This window comes from Plecotus auritus (genome assembly GCF_963455305.1).
Source record: "Plecotus auritus genome assembly, chromosome: 1".
Classification (NCBI taxonomy): Eukaryota; Metazoa; Chordata; class Mammalia; order Chiroptera; family Vespertilionidae; genus Plecotus; species Plecotus auritus.
The window spans coordinates 174,399,997-174,418,061 of NC_137770.1; the positions used below are offsets into that span (position 1 = coordinate 174,399,997).

At 36.8% G+C, this 18,065-nt stretch overlaps 1 protein-coding gene across 1 annotated transcript in view; it reads left to right on the top strand.

The window, feature by feature from the left end:
* The window catches only part of CENPE (centromere protein E), a 76,492-nt gene that overhangs the window by 16,588 nt on the left and 41,839 nt on the right, over nucleotides 1-18,065 (top strand). The window contains exons 11-16 of the mRNA XM_080640585.1: nucleotides 152-281; nucleotides 1,637-1,756; nucleotides 3,350-3,508; nucleotides 7,881-8,025; nucleotides 14,713-14,801; nucleotides 16,463-16,630. Coding sequence (XP_080496711.1) covers nucleotides 152-281; nucleotides 1,637-1,756; nucleotides 3,350-3,508; nucleotides 7,881-8,025; nucleotides 14,713-14,801; nucleotides 16,463-16,630 — 811 coding nt within the window. The remainder of the gene's footprint in view (nucleotides 1-151; nucleotides 282-1,636; nucleotides 1,757-3,349; nucleotides 3,509-7,880; nucleotides 8,026-14,712; nucleotides 14,802-16,462; nucleotides 16,631-18,065) is intronic.

Below are 18,065 nucleotides of genomic sequence, written 5' to 3' on the forward strand. Positions count from 1 at the left end.
AGTAGTCAGTAATTTTTATCTGCCCTCTTTAACCTGAAAAGAATTTATTTTTAAAGCTGTAGCTACTTTAAAGTTCTGCATTAATAAAGTAATCATTTTTGTTATATAAAAATTCTTACTCTTTTTCTTCCCAAACTCATTTCTCACCCAGGGGTTTCATAAATTATCGAGATAGCAAATTAACACGAATTCTCCAGAATTCCTTGGGAGGAAATGCCAAAACACGTATTATCTGCACAATTACTCCAGTGTCTTTTGATGAAACTCTTAGTACTCTCCAGGTGAGTTTGATTTTTTTTTTTTATCTCATCTTAATTTGGGGGGAAATCACCTTAAAAAAGAAAAAAAATACCTACTAAGCTTAGCTGTAGGTTTTTTGGTTTTATTTTGGGTTTTTTGTTTTTATTCATTTTTCTATTGATTTTTTTTTTAAGAGAGAATGGAAGGGAAGGAGGAAGATAAGAGAGAGAAACATTGATGTGAGAGAGACACATCAATTGGTTGCCTCCTGTGAGCACCCCGACTAGGACCAGCAATCGAACTTGCAACCCTTGACAGGAAATTGAACCCACAACCCTTTGTGTGGACTGATGCTCCAACCATTGAGCAACAGCGGCCAGGCTAGCTGTGTTTTCTTTTTTTCATTGACATAACAAACCTGTTAAAATTAATGTGCTGTCTACTAAATAGAATTTTTTAATTTTCCCAGATTTTAATCATTCGTGTCTCATCTCCACAATTTTTGCCATATCCAACACTTTTACTGAAATTAACATGATATTTTTATCTAAATAACTCACTTTTTTACTTAATTTATTATAGGATACTTTTTATCAGTCCCATAAATGAAAACTAGAATCACTTGCAACAGGTGGAAGTTGATTCAAAAAAGTGTTTGTCTTTATAACAATAATTCTTAAATTCCTGCTAGCTAATTGTTGCATGCCTTGACTCTGAGCTTAAAGCCTGTACTTTCTGTTTTGGGTTTGTTTTTGTTGCAGGGGAGAGGGAGTTAAAAGAAAGATGAGAAATTTCAATAGAATAGCTTTTTCAAAGAAGGGTTCAGTGATTTAATGGTCACCATGTTACCACTTAAAGTTACTTCTGATAATTACTTTAAGAAAAATTGCTTTAAAGAGCTATAGAGCACTGGATCAAGGTACTGTCAGAGAAACAAAGATAGAAGATAGAGTCCCTGACTTCACAGAATTTATAGTCTTATGGGGAAGATTAAACTGTTTTCCAACATAATTGCCTTGGACTAATAGTTATGTGACTAATAAGTAGGATAGAATTCAAAGAAAGAACAGATACTTTTGACTTAAAGCAAAGCTTCAGGTAGAGGGAACAATTTGCATTGGATTTTGAAGGGTAGATGGGATTCTAGTAAGCAGTGTTTATAGGTTTTCTGTCACCATCTGTCTTTAAAATAGTTGACTCTCCTTTAAGATATTTCAGTTTCAGGGTAGGTTACAGGAATTGTTACAGCACACAGAATGTTCTTTGTGTTGAAAAGTATTAAGCCATCCTGAAAGAGCATTGATTTTTCTCTACAAAACTTAACTACAAGAAACCTAAATATTGACTAAAATAAATGTTTTAGTTTCGAGCACTTAACACTCATATTTTTTTCCAGTTTGCCAGTACTGCTAAATATATGAAGAATACTCCTTATGTAAATGAGGTATCGAGTGATGAAGCTCTCCTGAAAAGATATAGAAAAGAAATAATGGACCTTAAAAAACAGTTAGAGGAGGTATGTTGAACCATGTATTTCAGTAAAGAAGGGGACAGAAATAGAATTGAGATCTGCCTAAATGTTCAGAAAAATCATCAATATATGTGTCATGTGACCTAACTTTAAAACAGTTTTCAACTAAGAAGAAATAACTCAAAAGTTTTAGTTTAATTCACTATAAACTGAAAGATTTGGTTTCTTGCAATTATTTTCTATTTCATTTTTCATTTTTCATTTCCAAAGGGCAAAATTTGAGATTTTTAAATGGACCAAGTAAATACCTTTTTTAAAAAAATATATTTTTATGACTTCAGAGAGGAAGGGAGAAGGAGAGATAGAAACATCAATGATGAAAGAAAATCATTCATCAGCTGCCTTCTCCACGCCCCCCACTGGGGATCAAGCCTGCAACCTGGGCATGCCCTGATTAGGAATCGAACTGAAACTTTCTGGTTCATAGGTCAATGCTCAACCACTGACCCACATCAGCCAGGCTAAGCAGATACTTTTTAAAAATTGTCACAAATATAGGGAAGTGAGTTAAAAAGGGAAACCATGTATGGTTACATAAAACTACTTTTTTTTTTTTTTTTTTTACTAACAAATACATTTTTAATCCTGATTTTATGCAGATTTAACATAATATTTTATACAACACTTAGCAAATTCTTTGGAGACAAAAATTGTCCCAAGTAATTCTCCCCAACAGAAGCAAATGCATTTATAAAAACTCCTATTATTTCTATAAGCTATTGATTTCTTTTGCACAGAAGAAAAGGTTTGACTAAATTATTGGTAATAGTACATGTAAGAGTGTTTTTCAAGTTCAAAATGTTCTTTGTTTGCAAACACACCTTCTTTACATGTAACAGCCTCTAAAACTACTTTCTGTAGTTTCATGTTATCTTGAATTCCTTTTCTAACCCTGCAGTATCAATCTAATAAAATAGCATGATCACTTGTCATTGTAATTTATTTGTCTTAATCATTATGGTCCCCAAGTGATCTTTTAAAAGATGAACTCTGAGATACCATATGGTAGTCTTAAAAAAAAAAAAATCTCTTCTTTTGCTGTAGGTATTCAGGTCTCTACTTTTCTGACTTCTCTGCATGTTATATATTTTCAGGCACTTAATAGAATTGCTCTAGCCCGGCTGGTGGCTCTGCGGTTAAGCATTGACCTATGAACCAGGAGGTCATGGTTCAACTCTGGTCAGGACATATGCCCACGTTGCCGGTTTGATCCCCAGTAGGGGGCATGCAGGAGGTGTTCGATAGATGTCTCTAATCGATGTTTCTCTCTCCCTCTCCCTTCCTTTTATTTATTTATTTTTTTTTTGTTTAAATAGAATTGCTCTAACAGCATTGTTACAATCTTATACATGGCATACTGAGTATGCATATGAGGAGAACTGTATATTTTACTGGTTTTATTATAAGATTGAGAAACTGTTATGGTAACTGCATATTGGTGTTCTGCAGGTAGAGTATTTTATTTTAGTAACATTAAAATGTTCATGGTTCTCAAAAATTTATATTCTTTTAGGTTACTTTTCAAGGTTTTGAAACCTAGCCATATTCATTAATATAACTGAATATTATGTTCTGTAGGTTTCTATAGAGACTCGGGCCCAGGCAATGGAAAAAGACCAATTGGCTCAACTTTTGGAAGAAAAAGATCTGCTTCAAAAAGTACAGATTGAGAAAATTCAAAACTTAACACGAATGCTGGTGACCTCTTCTTCCCTCACATCACAACAGGAATTAAAGGTAAAAATGTAAATGTTGACAGCTTAAACTTGGTATATAGAGAATAGAATTGGCATTCCTATATGTTTATTCTCTAGTTATGTATTTCTTATCCTTTGATACAGTATATTCAAGAAACTCAGAACTTTTTGTGTATTTGCCTGTACACATTCCTGATTCCCACATGCAGAGATACAAATTCAAGAAGTCTGGTATATAATCAAGGAATAGATTTGAAATGTGCTTCTTAAGAAATTCTAATAAAATTGATTAGGTGATTGGGAACCACAGACATCTAGAGTGGGAATATTTTCTCTTTAAACAAATATTCATCTCAGGAAAATTGAACTAGAATATAAGTCAACATAGAGATCAGAATTCTGGCTCCCAGTATGTGTTCTTTTTGTTTCTACTAGAACAGTTGGATATCTGTTGTCCAGCAGATATTTTTGGGGTCTGGTGGTGTAATAGTTAAGAGAATGACCTCTGGAGCTGAACTGCCTGGATTTGAATCCCAATTCTGTCAGTTCCTAACTCTGGGCCTTAAGCAATTTCTTAAATTCTAGAGGCCCAATGCACGAAATTCGTGCAAGAGTAGGCCTTCCTTCCCCCCCACTGCCGGCACTAGCTTCCCTCTGGCACCCAGACCCCGGCTTCCTTCGCAGCCCCAGCTTCATCCGGAAGGACGTCTGGTCTAATTAGCATATTATGCTTTCATTATTATAGAGTAGAGGCCCAAATAGAAATTTGTACACAGGAGCAGGAGTCCCTCAGCCCGGCCTGCACCCTCTCCAATCCGGGATCCCTCTTGTAATCCAGGACCACTGGCTCCTAACCACTTGCCTGCCTCCCTGCCTGATCGCCCCTAACCGCCTCTGCCTGCCAGCCTGATCGCCCCCTAACTGCTCCCCTGCCAGCCTTGATTGCCTCCTAACTGCTCCCCTGCTGGCCTGATCGCCCCCAACTGCCCCCCCTTACCCCCGCTGGCCTGATCGCCCCCAACTGACCCCCCCTCCCCGCCGGCCAGCTCACCCCCAACTCCCCCCCCACCCCGCCGACCTGATTGCTCCTAACTGCCTCTGCCTCGGCCCCGCCACCATGGCTTTGTCCAGGATGTCTGAAAGGTCTCCCAGTCTAATTAGCATACTCCCCTTTTATAAGTATAGATACTTTGCTGCAGTTTCCTAATCAGTGAGACAGCCTGATCCCTACCTTATAGGATTGATGTGAGAAGTAATATAGAATGTGTTTAACATTCCATATAGCAAACCCTCAGTAAAGATTTGCTATTAAGGTTATTATTAATATACATTATGTTCAAATCACCATGCTAGGTATATAGAAGACCTCAAGAACTATGTATTGACTGAGTGATGATTAGAAAATAGCCCAATTAAAGATGTAGGGATGAGTGGTTCAGGAAGACATCTACATGTACAGAAGTTGTGGAAAAAAAAAACATGTTTCTTGGACTTAAAATGTTCTGGTGGCAGGGGCATTTTAAATCACATCGAAAGTTTTAAACTTTACGTTATGCTAAGGACAGGAACAAAGCCTTGTAAGTAACATGATCAGAATTGCATTTTAGAAAGGTGTAGAGCTGGTATGCACATCAGATTGATTGGGCCTCTACAAGGATGGTGGCTCTAATATTGGATAAACTGAAGAGCTTTTTGGGAGGGCGATTCAACAGGAGTCTGTGAGTGTTTAGATATGGGAGGCAGGGAAAGGGAGAAGGAGGTTTCCAGAATGACTTGCAGGCATTGCTAGGCTTACTGGATAGCTGGCAGCAGTACTCATTGCATTAAGGGACAAGGAATATAGAGCAGTGACGCTGCTCAGAGTTTGGATTTGAGACATTAAAGGTGTCAGATAGTTGAAAATGCAAGTGTATGAAAATCAAGTGAAAGATCTGAGATGCAGATAGCCATTTGGACATAAACATTACAGATTGATCCAAATTAAAGTCTTGTGAATGGATGAGCTTGCTTTGGGAACATGTTGAGAACACAGAGGGCCAAAGACAAAACCCTAAGAAACAGCAACTTTGTAGGTAAAGAAAGGCAGAGAAGAAGAATCCATAAAGGAGCCTAGGGGTAAGCTGTAGAGTTAAGGAAACAAGTGAATGTGGTCATGAGAGGAAGAGACTATTCCAGAGAGGCAGTGTGTCACATTCTACTGAGAAGTTCAATAAGATACATGTAGACCAAAAAAAATTGGGATTTAGAAACAAGAAGCTCATTTGCAAAAGCAATTTGTGTTATGTGTTGGGAGTGAAAGCCACCTTGCAGTGGGTTGAGATGGCCCAAAGGGATGGCATCTTTAATACAGCAGAAGGTCTGGACTTAGGTAGAGGGAGAAACACCTGTTTATTATAACAAGGACAGAGGAAAGGATAGGCTTCAGTGCAAGTAATGCTTTCATAAATTTAGGCTTATATTTTCTTTGTGAAATAGGAAGTTTATTTTTTTTATGCTGTGGTGGCAGGAGATGGTAAAGACACAAGTTTGTAGACACGCTAAGGCAGTGGTCGGCAAACCGCGGCTCGCGAGCCACATGCGGCTCTTTGGCCCCTTGAGTGTGGCTCTTCCACAAAATACTACGTGTGGGCACGCAAGTACAGTGCAACTGAAACTTCGTGGCCCATGCGCAGAAGTCGGTTTTCAAAAAAAATCTCAATCGTTGTACTGTTGATATTTGGCTCTGTTGACTAATGAGTTTGCCAACCACTGTGCTAAGGGTTTGCAATAGGTTAGCCTTTGTAATAATGGAAAAGAAAGCCCACGTGGAGAGGAGTGCGGCCAGGCAGCATTAAAGACCCAGGTGATGTTAGCAGCCAGACTTCTGGCTGTATGGCTCTGACAGAAGGTGGGCAGAGGAAGAGAAACCAGGAGATTGATAAAGGCTGAGGAGGTAGTGTAATTCATTGAGTGTTCACTGGGTTGGAATAGGTGTAAGGAACAGAGAATGGGTCAAATAATTTGAGGCTGTTGACCCAAAAGCATGATTCAAGTGATCATCTATGGAATCTAAGATGATGAGATGAGAACCAAGAGGGAGCTGGCAAGAAGAAGGAAGTGGATCAAGGAAATAGAGCTCCCTCTTAAGCTTGATCGCCAAAATGGAATTGACTGAATCAATGAGGTGGAAGGATAGGAACTTTAGATAGAGTAGGAGGTCTAGGTTTAGGAATTTCCTATAATGGCAAGGTTCAGGAGTGGGTTGGGAGCAGATGGATTTGAGCTGAAAGTCTTTAAAGTGAAGGATTTTAATGACTGGGCTTTTGCAAAGCAGGCTGTGGAAAGGGCTATTTTAAGCAAAAAGATATTGTGTGGTAGGAGCATGAAAGCATGCAGTCATACAGATATATATCTACATTATACAAATACCTATATCATGCAGAAAATCTTGAAAGGCAATGCAGTGGAGTGGTTAGTGGATAGGCTCTGAAGTTACAGGCCTGGGCTCAGCCACCAATTGGGTGTAAGATTGTACACAACTTCTCCAAACTTTTTGGACCCTCGGCTTCTTTATTAAATGGATATGGTAATAGAGGATTGTTGAGAGGATCAAATAAGATCAGACAATGCTTGTACTAGTAGAGGGATAAGAGAAGAATGGTAGCTATGAAATATGGAAAACCACAAACAGAAGGTGAGCAGAGGAAGAGAAACCAGGAAAGGAGTGAGTGGTGAGGACATTTAGCTTAGTGGGATAAGAACCAGGAGGTAGGTGTCTTTGAAGGAATGAGGAAGAAGATGGTGCAGAAACAGAAAGAAAATGGTAGCTAAGGAGAGTAAGGAGTCAAGATTTTTTTGTGGTTTTTTCTTTTTTGCTTTTTGTTTTAATCAAAAGCAAACAGAGGCTTGTGCATTTGTAAAGCTGAGAGGAAGGAGCCTAGTGAAAATGACAAATGAACAGGTCATTAAGGGAGCAGGGTCCCACGAGAGAAAGGAACAAATGAGACCAGGAGCACTGGTGGAGGCATTAGTTAGCCAAATTGGAAGATAATTGGCATTGTGAAGGGCCCTGTGAGAGGAAATTCAAATGGGCTACCTGTCTGCTCCTTCCCACTTCAAGCTGGGTTCCTAAAGGTGCTTCTTTTAAGGATTATGTGTTACCCAATTTCTTTCAACTAAGTCCTGGAGAAATTTATAAGTAAATATTCCAATTTTTTAGAAAATTTAAATAGTTTCATCAAATTTATGATGGGGTTAAACACTGATTTGAAAAGTTTGAGTATGTTTTCTTATCTCAGTATGTCCTTAGGCTGATAAGATCTTAAACTAGGCTTGATAAGAATTATAGCAAGGCAATCATTCTTAAAAAACGGAAACTATTTCCCTTGTTTTATTAACTGCGTGAGGTCATTTTAATTTTTTTTCCTCTTTAGGCAAAAATAAAACGAAGAGTCACTTGGTGCCCTGGCAAAATTAACAAAATGAAGGACTCAAACTATGCAAATGAGTTTAATATGCCAATAAATACAACAAAAAGACAAAGGAGCGGTATAACTTCAGTAGGAGATATTGATGAATGTGAGTTCTTTTTTATAAAAGTATCCCTACGATGGGAGACTTTACTGATTATATCTCAGTTAATGGGTAAACACATTTAAATAAAGTGTATGTTAGATGTGATTAGTGCTTTTGTGTCCCTAAAGCATATTCCAGTGGAGATGATGATAACAATAAGAAAGTGAACATTCATGATGTTTTCTTTTCTTTTTTTTTATGTTTATTTTACACTTTAAAGCAATTTTCTTTGGTAAGATAGGGTGAAATAAATTTATTTTATTTTATTTTATTGTTTAAAGTATTACAAATAGTAGTACATATGTCTCCTTTTTTTCCCCATTGACCTTCCCTTGGCCTCCCCTACCCGCCCCCCCCCCCCCCCGCACATGCCCTTACCCCACCCCCCCCAGTGTCTTGTATCCATTGGTTATGCTTATATGCATGTATACAAGTCCTTCAGTTGATCTCTCAACATTCCCCAGCCTTCTCGCTATAATTTGACAGTCTGTTCAATGCTTCTCTACCTCTGTATCTATTTTTTGTTCATCAGGTTATAATGTTCTTTATTATCCATAAATTAGTGAAATCATGTGGTATTTTTCTTTCACTGCCTGGCTTATTTCACTTAGCATAATGCTCTCTAGTTCCATTCATGCTGCTGCAAATAGTAAGAATTCCTTCTTTTTTATAGCAGAGTAGTATTGCATTTTAAAGATGTACCATAGTTTTCTAATCCACTCATCTGCTGATGGGCATTTAGGCTATTTCCAGATCTTAGCTATTGTAAATTGTGCTGCTATTGTACACAGGGATGCATATATCCTTTCTAATTGGTGTTTCTGTTTTCCTGGGATATATTCCTAGAAGTGGTATTACTGGGTCAAATGGCAGTTCCATTTTTAATTTTTTGAGGAAACGCCATACTGTTTTCCACAATGGCTGCACCAGTCTGCATTCCCACCAGCAGTGAAGGAGGGTTCCTTTTTCTCCACATCCTCTCCAGCACTTGTTTGTTGATTTGTTGATGATAGCCATTCTGACAGGTGTGAGATGGTACCTCATTGTCGTTTTGATTTGCATCTCTCAGATGATTAGTAACTTTGAGCATTTTTTCATATGCCTCTTGGCTTTCTGAATGTCCTCTTTCAAAAAGTGTCTATTTGGATCCCTTGCCCATTTTTTGATTGGATTGTTTATTGTCGGTATTTCTCTCTTTCTGCATCCAGAGTGGCTAGAGAATGGGTCCAGTTCCTGAGGCGGCTGGGGATTGAGAAATAAAAGAAAGGGACAAGACACAGAGATAGAAGGAAAAAGCTGGGACCGGGTGGGACCACCGTCCTCTTCTGATGGAGAGACAGGGACAGGGAGCCAATCTAGCAAGTTTATTTTATATCCTAAATACCAGGAAGTTTCACCACATGGTCAAGACAAAAGGAGATCATTTGCATTCTTGAGTAGGCCCTGAGCATTCCTGGTGCTAGGCTGGATTTCAATATCAAAAACCACTTCCCCACACCACAGGCTGAAATGAAGGTCAAGCTGACAACACCCTTGCCCTTTTGGCAAGGCGTGTTCCCAGGGCGTGGCTTTGCTGATGCCACTGGGTTCAACTGACAATAATTAAGGAATGCCCATGTGCCTTCCCAGGCGCTGTCTACAGTTTATCTTCCTTTTGTCAAGTTGTATGAGTTCCCTGTAAATGTTGGAGATTAAACCCTTATTGAAGATAACATTGGCAAATATGTTCTCCCATGCAATGGGCTTTCTTGTTGTTTTGTTGATGGTTTCTTTTGCTGTGCAGAAGCTTTTTATTTTAATGTAGTCCCATTTGTTTATTTTCTCCTTAGTCTCTCTTGCCCTAGGACAGCGGTTGGCAAACTGCAGCACGAGAGCCGCGGTTTGCCGCTCTGTTGACTAATGAGTTTGCTGACCACTGCCCTAGGATCTGTGTCTGTAAAGATATTGCTACGACATAAGTCTACAATTTTGCTTCCTATGGAGTCTTGTAGGATTTTTATGGTTTCCCATCTTACATTCAAGTCCTTTAGCCATTTTGAGTTTCTTTTTTGTGTATGGTGTAAGTTGGTGATCTAGTTTCTTTTTTTTTTGCATGTATCTGACCAAATTTCACAGCACCATTTATTAAAGAGGCTGTTTTGACTCCGTTGTATGCCCTTGCCTCCTTTGTCAAATATTAATTGAGTATAATAGCTTGGGTCAATTTCTGGGTCCTCTATTCTGTTCCATTGGTCTATATGTCTCTTCCTGTGTCAGTACCAGGCAGTTTTGAGAACCATGGCTTTGTAATACAGCTTGAAATCTGGTATTGTGATCCCTCCAACTTTGTTCTTTCTCAGGACAGCTGTGGCTATTCGGGGTCTTTTTTTATTCCAGATGAATTTTTGGAGAGTTTGTTCTAGATCTTTGAAATATGCCATTGGTATTTTTATAGGTATTGTATTGAATCTATAGATTGCATTAGGTAGTATGCACATTTTAATGATGTTGATTCTACCAATCCATGAACATGGTATGGTCTTCCATTTGTTTATTTCTTCCTCTATCTCTTTTTTCAGTGTCCTGTAGTTTTCTGAGTACAGGTCTTTTACGTCCTTGGTTAAGTTTACTCCTAGATATCTTAATTTTTTTGGTGTGATGGTAAATGGGATTGTTTTTTTCATTTCTCTTTCTGTGAGTTCATTATTGGTGTATAAAAAGGCCATAGATTTCGAGGTGTTAATTTTGTATCCCGCTACATTGCCAAATTCATTTATTAAGTCTAGTAGTTTTTTGATGGAGTCTTTGGGGTTTTCTATGTATAGTATCATGTCATCTGCAAATAAGGATAGTTTTACTTCTTTTCCAATTTGGATGCCTCTTATTTATTCTTCTTGTCTGATCGCTATGGCTAGTACTTCTAGTACTATGTTGAACAGGAGTGGTAAAAGTGGTCATCCTGTTCTTAGGGGAAATGGGTTTAGTTTTTGCCCATTGCGTATGATGTTGGCTGTAGGCTTGTCATATAGGGGTTTTATTATGTTCAGGTATGATCCCTCTATTCCCACTTTCCTGAGAGTTTTATCAAGAAAGAGTGTTGGATTTTGTCAAATGCCTTTTCTGCATCAATTGATATGATTATGTGATTTTTGTCTCTCAATTTGTTTATGGGATGTATCACATTTATTGATTTGCGGATATTGCACCATCCTTGTATCCCCAGAATAAATCCCACTTGGTCATGGTGTATGATCTTTCTAATGTATTGCTGAATCTGATTTGCTAGAATTTTGTTGAGGATTTTAGCATCTATGTTCATCAAGGATATTGGCCTGTAGTTCTCTTTTTTTGTGGTGTTTTTATCTGGTTTTGGGATTAGGTAATGCTGGCTTCATAGAAACAGCTTGGAAGTGTGCCTTCCTCTTGAATTTTTTGGAATAGCTGAGGAGGATAGGTTTTAGTTCAGGGGTGGGCAAACTTTTTGACTCGAGGGCCACAATGGGTTCTTAAACTGGACTGGAGGGCCGGAACAAAAGCATGGATGGAGTGTTTATGTGAACTAATATAAATCCAAAGTAAAGGAGCGGAGGGGAGAGCAAGAGAACCGGATAGAACAGCCGGATCCGGCCCGCCGGCCGTAGTTTGCCCAAGGCTGTTTTAGTTCTTCTTTGAATACTCTGTAAAGCTGTCTGGACCAGGGCTTTTGTTTGCTGGAAGATTTTTGATCGCTGTTTCAATTTCTTGAGTTATCAGCCTATTCAGGTTTTTTTATTCTTCTTGGTTGAGTTTTGGGAGCTTGTATTTTTTTAGGAATATGTCCATTTCATCTAGGTTGTCCTTTTTGTTGGAATAGAGCTGTTCATAGTATTTTTTCATAATCGTTTGTATTTCTGTGGGATCGGTTGTTATTTCACCTCTTTCATTTCTGATTTTGTTTATTTGGGTCCTCTCTCTTTGCTTCTTGGTGAGCCTGGATAGAGGTTCATCAATCTTGTTTATCCTTTCAAAGAACCAGCTCTTGGTTTTTGTTGATCTTTTGTATTGTTTGTTTTTTTTGTCTCTATTTCGTTTATCTCCACTCTGATCTTTATTATTTCCTTGCTTCTGCTTACACTCGGCTTTTCTTGTTGCTCTCTTTCTAACTCTTTGAGTTGTAGGGTTAGATAATTTATTACCATTGTTTCTTATTTTTGGGGGTAGGCTTGTAGAGCTATGAACTTCCCTCTCAAGACTGCTTTCACTGTGTCCCATAGATTTTGGATTATTGTGTTTTCATTGTCATTTGTTGCCATGATGCTTTTTATTTCTTCTTTGATCTCTCTGATAACCCAGTCATTGTTTAATAGCATGCTATTTAGCCTCCAGGTGTTTTATTTTTTTGGATTGTTTTTATTGTAGTTGATTTCTAGTTTTATTCCATTGTGATCTGAGAAGATGCTTGATATGATTTCTATCTTCTTGAATTTGAAGAGACTTTGCCTGTGACCCAATATGTGGTCTATCTTTTAAAATGACCCATGTGCACTTGAGAAGAATGTATATTCTGTGGCTTTGGGGTGAAATGTTCTCAAGATGTCAATTAATTCCATCTGATCTAGTGAGTCATTTAGGATTGATGTTTCTTTGCTGATTTTTTGTTTAGAGGATTTGTCCAATGGTGATAGTGGGGTATTAAAGTCCCCTACTATGATTGTATTGCTGTCAATCTCTCCCTTGATATCCTCCAGAAGTTTTTTATGTATTTGGGTGCTCCTGTGTTGGGTGTGTATATGTTTACCAGAGTTATGTCTTCTTGTTGGATTGCTCCCTTTAGTATTATGAAGTGGCCTTCCTTATCTCTTGTTATATCCTTCATTTTGAGATCTAATTTGTCAGATATAAGTATTGCTCTCCCAGCTTTTTTTTCATTTCCATTTGCCTGAAAAACCTTTTCCATCCCTTCACTATCAGTCTGTGTGAGTCCTTTTTTCTGAAGTGGGTTTCCTGTAGACAGGAAATATATGGGTCATATTTTCTTATCCACTCAGCTTCCCTATGTCTTTTGATTGGGGCATTTAATCTATTTACATTTAAAGTTATTATTGATAGGTACTTATTTTTCGCCATTTTTATTCTTTACCCCTGTGTTCCTTCTTCGCTTCCTATTCTTTTTTTTACAGCAGACCCTTTAGCATTTCTTGCATTGCTGGTTTGGTGGCATTAAACTCCCTTAGTCCTTTTTTGTATGTGAAGCTCCTGATTTCACCCTCAAATTTTAATAGCCTTGCTGAGTACAGTATTCATGGATTCAGACCCTTCCTTTGCATGACTTTGTATATTTCATTCCATTCCCTTCTGGCCTGATGTGTTTCTGTTGAGAAATCAGTTGCTAGTCTGATGGGGGATCCTTTGTAGGTAACTTTCTGTCTCTCTCTGGCCGCTTTTAAGATTCTTACTTTGTCATTGGTGTTTGCCAATTTAATTATAATGTGCCTTGGCGTCGGTCTTTTGGGGTTCATTTTGTTTGGGGCTCTATGAGCTTCTTGGATTTGTGAGTTTTTTCTTCCCTATATCAGGGAAGTTTTCTGTCATTATTTCTTCAAACAGGTTTTCTATTCCTTGCTCAGTTTCCTCTCCTTCTGGCTTCCCTATTATGCGGATGTTGTTTCTTTTCATGTTGTCCCATAGTTCCCTAAGGCTCTCCTCCTGTTTTTTAAGTTTTTTTTCTAGATGCTGGTCTGCTTGGGTATTTTTTCCTACCTTGTCTTCTAGCTCACTGATTCGGGCCTCTGCTTCTTCTAGTCTACTGTTAATGCTTTCTATTGAGTTCTTTATAGCAGCGATGTCATTTTTCATTTCTTCTTGGTTCTTCCTCATTTCCTCTTGGTTTTTACACATATTGTTGAATTTGTCTTCCATTCTTTTCAGCGACCTTATGAGCATATCTCTGAATTCTTTCTGTGACATATTGCCTGCCTCCATTTTGTTTACTTTTTTTTCTGGTGATGCCTCCTTTTCTTTCATATGCGGGCTGTTTCTTTGTCTCCCCATGATCTCTCTTCTCCATGTGTCTGGTTATGTAGCTCTCTCTCTCCTTTCCCTAGGCGAAATCTGACCTTTCTGTGAGAAGGTGCAGAGCTCATCCTAGTCCGCCTATTCACGCTGCTTGAAATCCAGTGTTCCTGGGTTCGCAGCTGGTCCCTGGGTGTTCTGGTTGTAGAGTCCTCATGACATTTTCTATTTCCAGGTCTCCTAAAAATGATGCACTGTCATTAGACTACATAAGACAAATATTTTTATTGTTTTTGTTCTAGTCTTTATCCAATTAAATTACTATTCATATAACATCTCCCTTAAACGTTGCTAATCTTAAAAAGGTGGAATTTACACAGAAAATTTTCCAAGCTATGTCTAACACTTGAAGTAATTTAGGGGCATTTAAAAAACTACTTAACAGTGATCAAATCTCAAATTCATAATTTGTTCTTTTTACCTATATTGTGTTAAGGTGCCTATATTTTATGATTAATTCTAGCCAGTAATCTCAATTCACAAAATAATATATACAATCACATCTGTTCTTAATGTATTCTTGGCAGTCATGCTATGAGCACATAATAACTAATTTGAGCTTATTACATCTGATCAGAATTCTTTTAATAATCTATACTTTGAGTTTTAGGAAACTTACTAGCATATTTATGTATAAATTTCTTTTCCCCTAATTAACAGCTGTCTGTTCAGAGGCTGATGTTTTCAGTAACACCCTTGATACAATAACGGATATAGAGTGGAATCCAGCAACAAAGCTACTAAGTCAGGTAACTTGAATGTATTTTATGGAACATTATCCTTTTACTCTTTAAAGTCACTTGTTACTGGTGTTTACTATTGTTATAGCACAGTGGTCAGCAAACTCATTAGTCAACAGAGCCAAATATCAACAGTACAACGATTGAAATTTCTTTTGAGAGCCAAATTTTTTAAACTTAAACTTCTTCTAACGCCACATCTTCAAAATAGATTCGCCCCGGCCATGGTATTTTGTGGAAGAGCCACACTCAAGGGGCCAAAGAGCCGCATGTGGCTCACGAACCACAGTTTGCCAACCACTGTTATAGCACATTATGCCTCTGACTTAATTTCAGTAACAGTGTTGGTTCTAATTAAGGTTTCTTCACTCATTAGACTCACAGCTGATAATTGTGCCATCCAAAGGGAAGCTAAAAGCTTTATAAAATGGGTGTATGGTAGTAGGTAAAACTTTCAGTCCATTACCAGCAGATTTTGGTATCTATGATTTACTTTCTTCTGTTTTGCCTTGGAAAATCTCCTAAGGGTAAAAAAAAAAAAAAAAAAAAAAATGGCTGATATTAAAAGTGTCAAAATTCTCAGGCCTATAGTACAATAATACATTGGGGAGAGGTAATGTTGCCAAATAATAATGAAAAATAAAAGTAAATGTATTATATATGGTCTTATCACAACTTTAGGAATAAGGACTCCTAATAGTGAATATCTTAGTAAATGTAGATTCCATGTTTACTTTCCCAGCTGCTAATGTTCAAAGAAAAAGATATAGTTCTGTATATGTATTAGTTAAAGTAATTTCATGTTAATTTTGGAATAAAATTGGAACCTTCTTAGGAATTATTATTAGCTAACCACTGTAATTAGTCATAAATTAGTTACTATAATTAGTTAAGTATTATTGGTAAAGTGGTTTTGTTGTCCCTAAAGCATACTCCAGAAGCTTGTTGATTTTATAAAATCCCTGGTCTTAGTTTTTGGTTTTTATTGATTGTGGATTGTTTTTTTTAACTCATATTTGTTTCACCTGTGCTTATTCTCAAGAGGAAGAAGGAATTAAAAACATCTTTGGGAAGGTTTAGTTAATCTGCCCACTGATGGATTTGTATGGTAAAATTTATCTCTTTATCATAAAAGTATAGAAAACTGAAGCAGGTCTCTGCTGAGGATGGCAAAAACCTAGAAGTGGATAGAGTTTTAGAGATCAATAAGTAATACCTCTGTTTCACTCCTAATTCAAAGCCATCTGAAAAATAAAATAAAATTTGTATCAGACAGGTAAGGTAAATCATCAGCTTTATTCCTAAGGAGCTTAAGGACCTGTGATAAAATAGATTTTCCATTATGCACCTTATCTCCTACTCCTGATGAACTTTTCCAGTCAGGCACAGGCAGAGCATTTGTTTATATGGTTTGTTTTTTGTTTTGTTTTTTAATTCTACCCCTTTCAAAGTAGTCATCTGTTCTAAGTTAGCTAATTTACCACAATACAAATTTTTTATTTTGCTGTGGATCAAACTAAAACACTAGGATGATATTGAAAAAGAGAATGTCCTAAACTACCAAATGATTCAAGGTTAAATTTATGTGACTAATCCAAATTTTTAGTTAAGTAAACAAATATATAATCTGAATTCTCTTCAGCTTGAAAATCTGGTTTTGTTTACAACAGGAAAACTTAGAAAGTGAGTTGAATTCACTTCGTGCTGATTATGATAATCTTGTGTTGGACTATGAAAAACTAAGAAAAGAAAATGAAGAAATGGAATTGAAGTTAAAAGAAAAGAATGATTTGGACGAATTTGAGGCTCTAGAAAGAAAAGCAGAAAAAGATCAAGAGGTAAGGATACGAAACAACACTAAACTAAACTGAAACAACTTTTGTAAGAAATATCATTTTCTTAAAGATATTTATTTGTAAGGTTAAGGTTGAGGATCCAGCCATTTTCCATATGCATACACAATTAGAGAATTTAAGAAATAATTCATTTATATTGTTTTTAAAATAGTTAAATCATATTTGTTTCACCTGTTTCTTATGCTCAAGAAGAAGAAGGAATTAAAAACATCTTTGGAAAGGTTTAATCTATTGGTGGATTTGTATTGAAGAACTTTTAATATCTAGCTGAATGCTTTATGTATAGATACTACATATTAATGGAATTTTTTCATAGAAAGTATATTCTTAAATAGAACATTATTAGAAAGCTAGGGAAGCTAATTTTGCACTTTTCTTTTTCCATGTAAGAGAGTTATTGTGAAACTAATACTAAATAGTTTTTATGGAAATATTAGAAATAAAAAAATAGATCATTTAAATTTTCTAAGTATGTATTATTAGGCTACATGTTAAGAGAACCTAACCCAGAAACCATGAAACTTTGGGAACTTAAATTGTCCTAAAGAATCAAGAAATTTCTTAGTGCAGAAAGTCCTTAACTTACAGTTCACAGAAACTGAATTCTTTTGCAGAACTTTTGAATACATATTTATTTTTCTTTGTTTACCTAATGGAACAGGAATCCATTGCTGGTCTCAGACTTGTGAAGTGATCCACAAATACCCCAAAAATAAGAGCCAATGTTTTGGTATAGTTAAAATATGAGTTAATTTGCAGATACTTCTCACATTTCTATATGAATAGCCCAAAGGGACACAGTCCTTTTTTCTCAGTATCATTGATTAGTTTCTCATCTTCTACCTTTTTAAAAGCAAAAAGAATTCTGTACCAAAACTATTTCCATTCTACCTACAAATTAAAGTGACGCCTGCATTTCACAGACATTATATCCAGGGAGGCAAAAGTCAATAAGTTCTCCACAGTTTCATTTAATTTATTTTAAAATTTGCATATTAACGAAATGCAAAATGTCATGAAAAGAATATTGGGCTTCAATCAATAAAACCAGTTTTATTGAAAGGGTATGATCTAGTGTCATGGTTAAGAGCCAAACTACCTTGATTTAAGCCCCAGATTTGCTGCTTAAATAGCTCACAGATTCAAGCCTGGTGTGTATTATCGGCAAGTTCTTGAGCACGCATTGCATCACAGGGCTTACTTCATGTATGTCTCCATCCTTCAGGTTAGATCAGGTGCTTACCAAGTTTCTAATTCCAAAATTTCATCTATTTTTTTTTGTATGTTTCTTGTTATAAATAACATGACAAAATTAGCTTTGGGCATACATGTAACAACAATTTCTCTAATTATTCTAACATCACTTATACATTCAATTAAAAATAAAAACTGAAGCTCATTGAATTGAGTCACATAC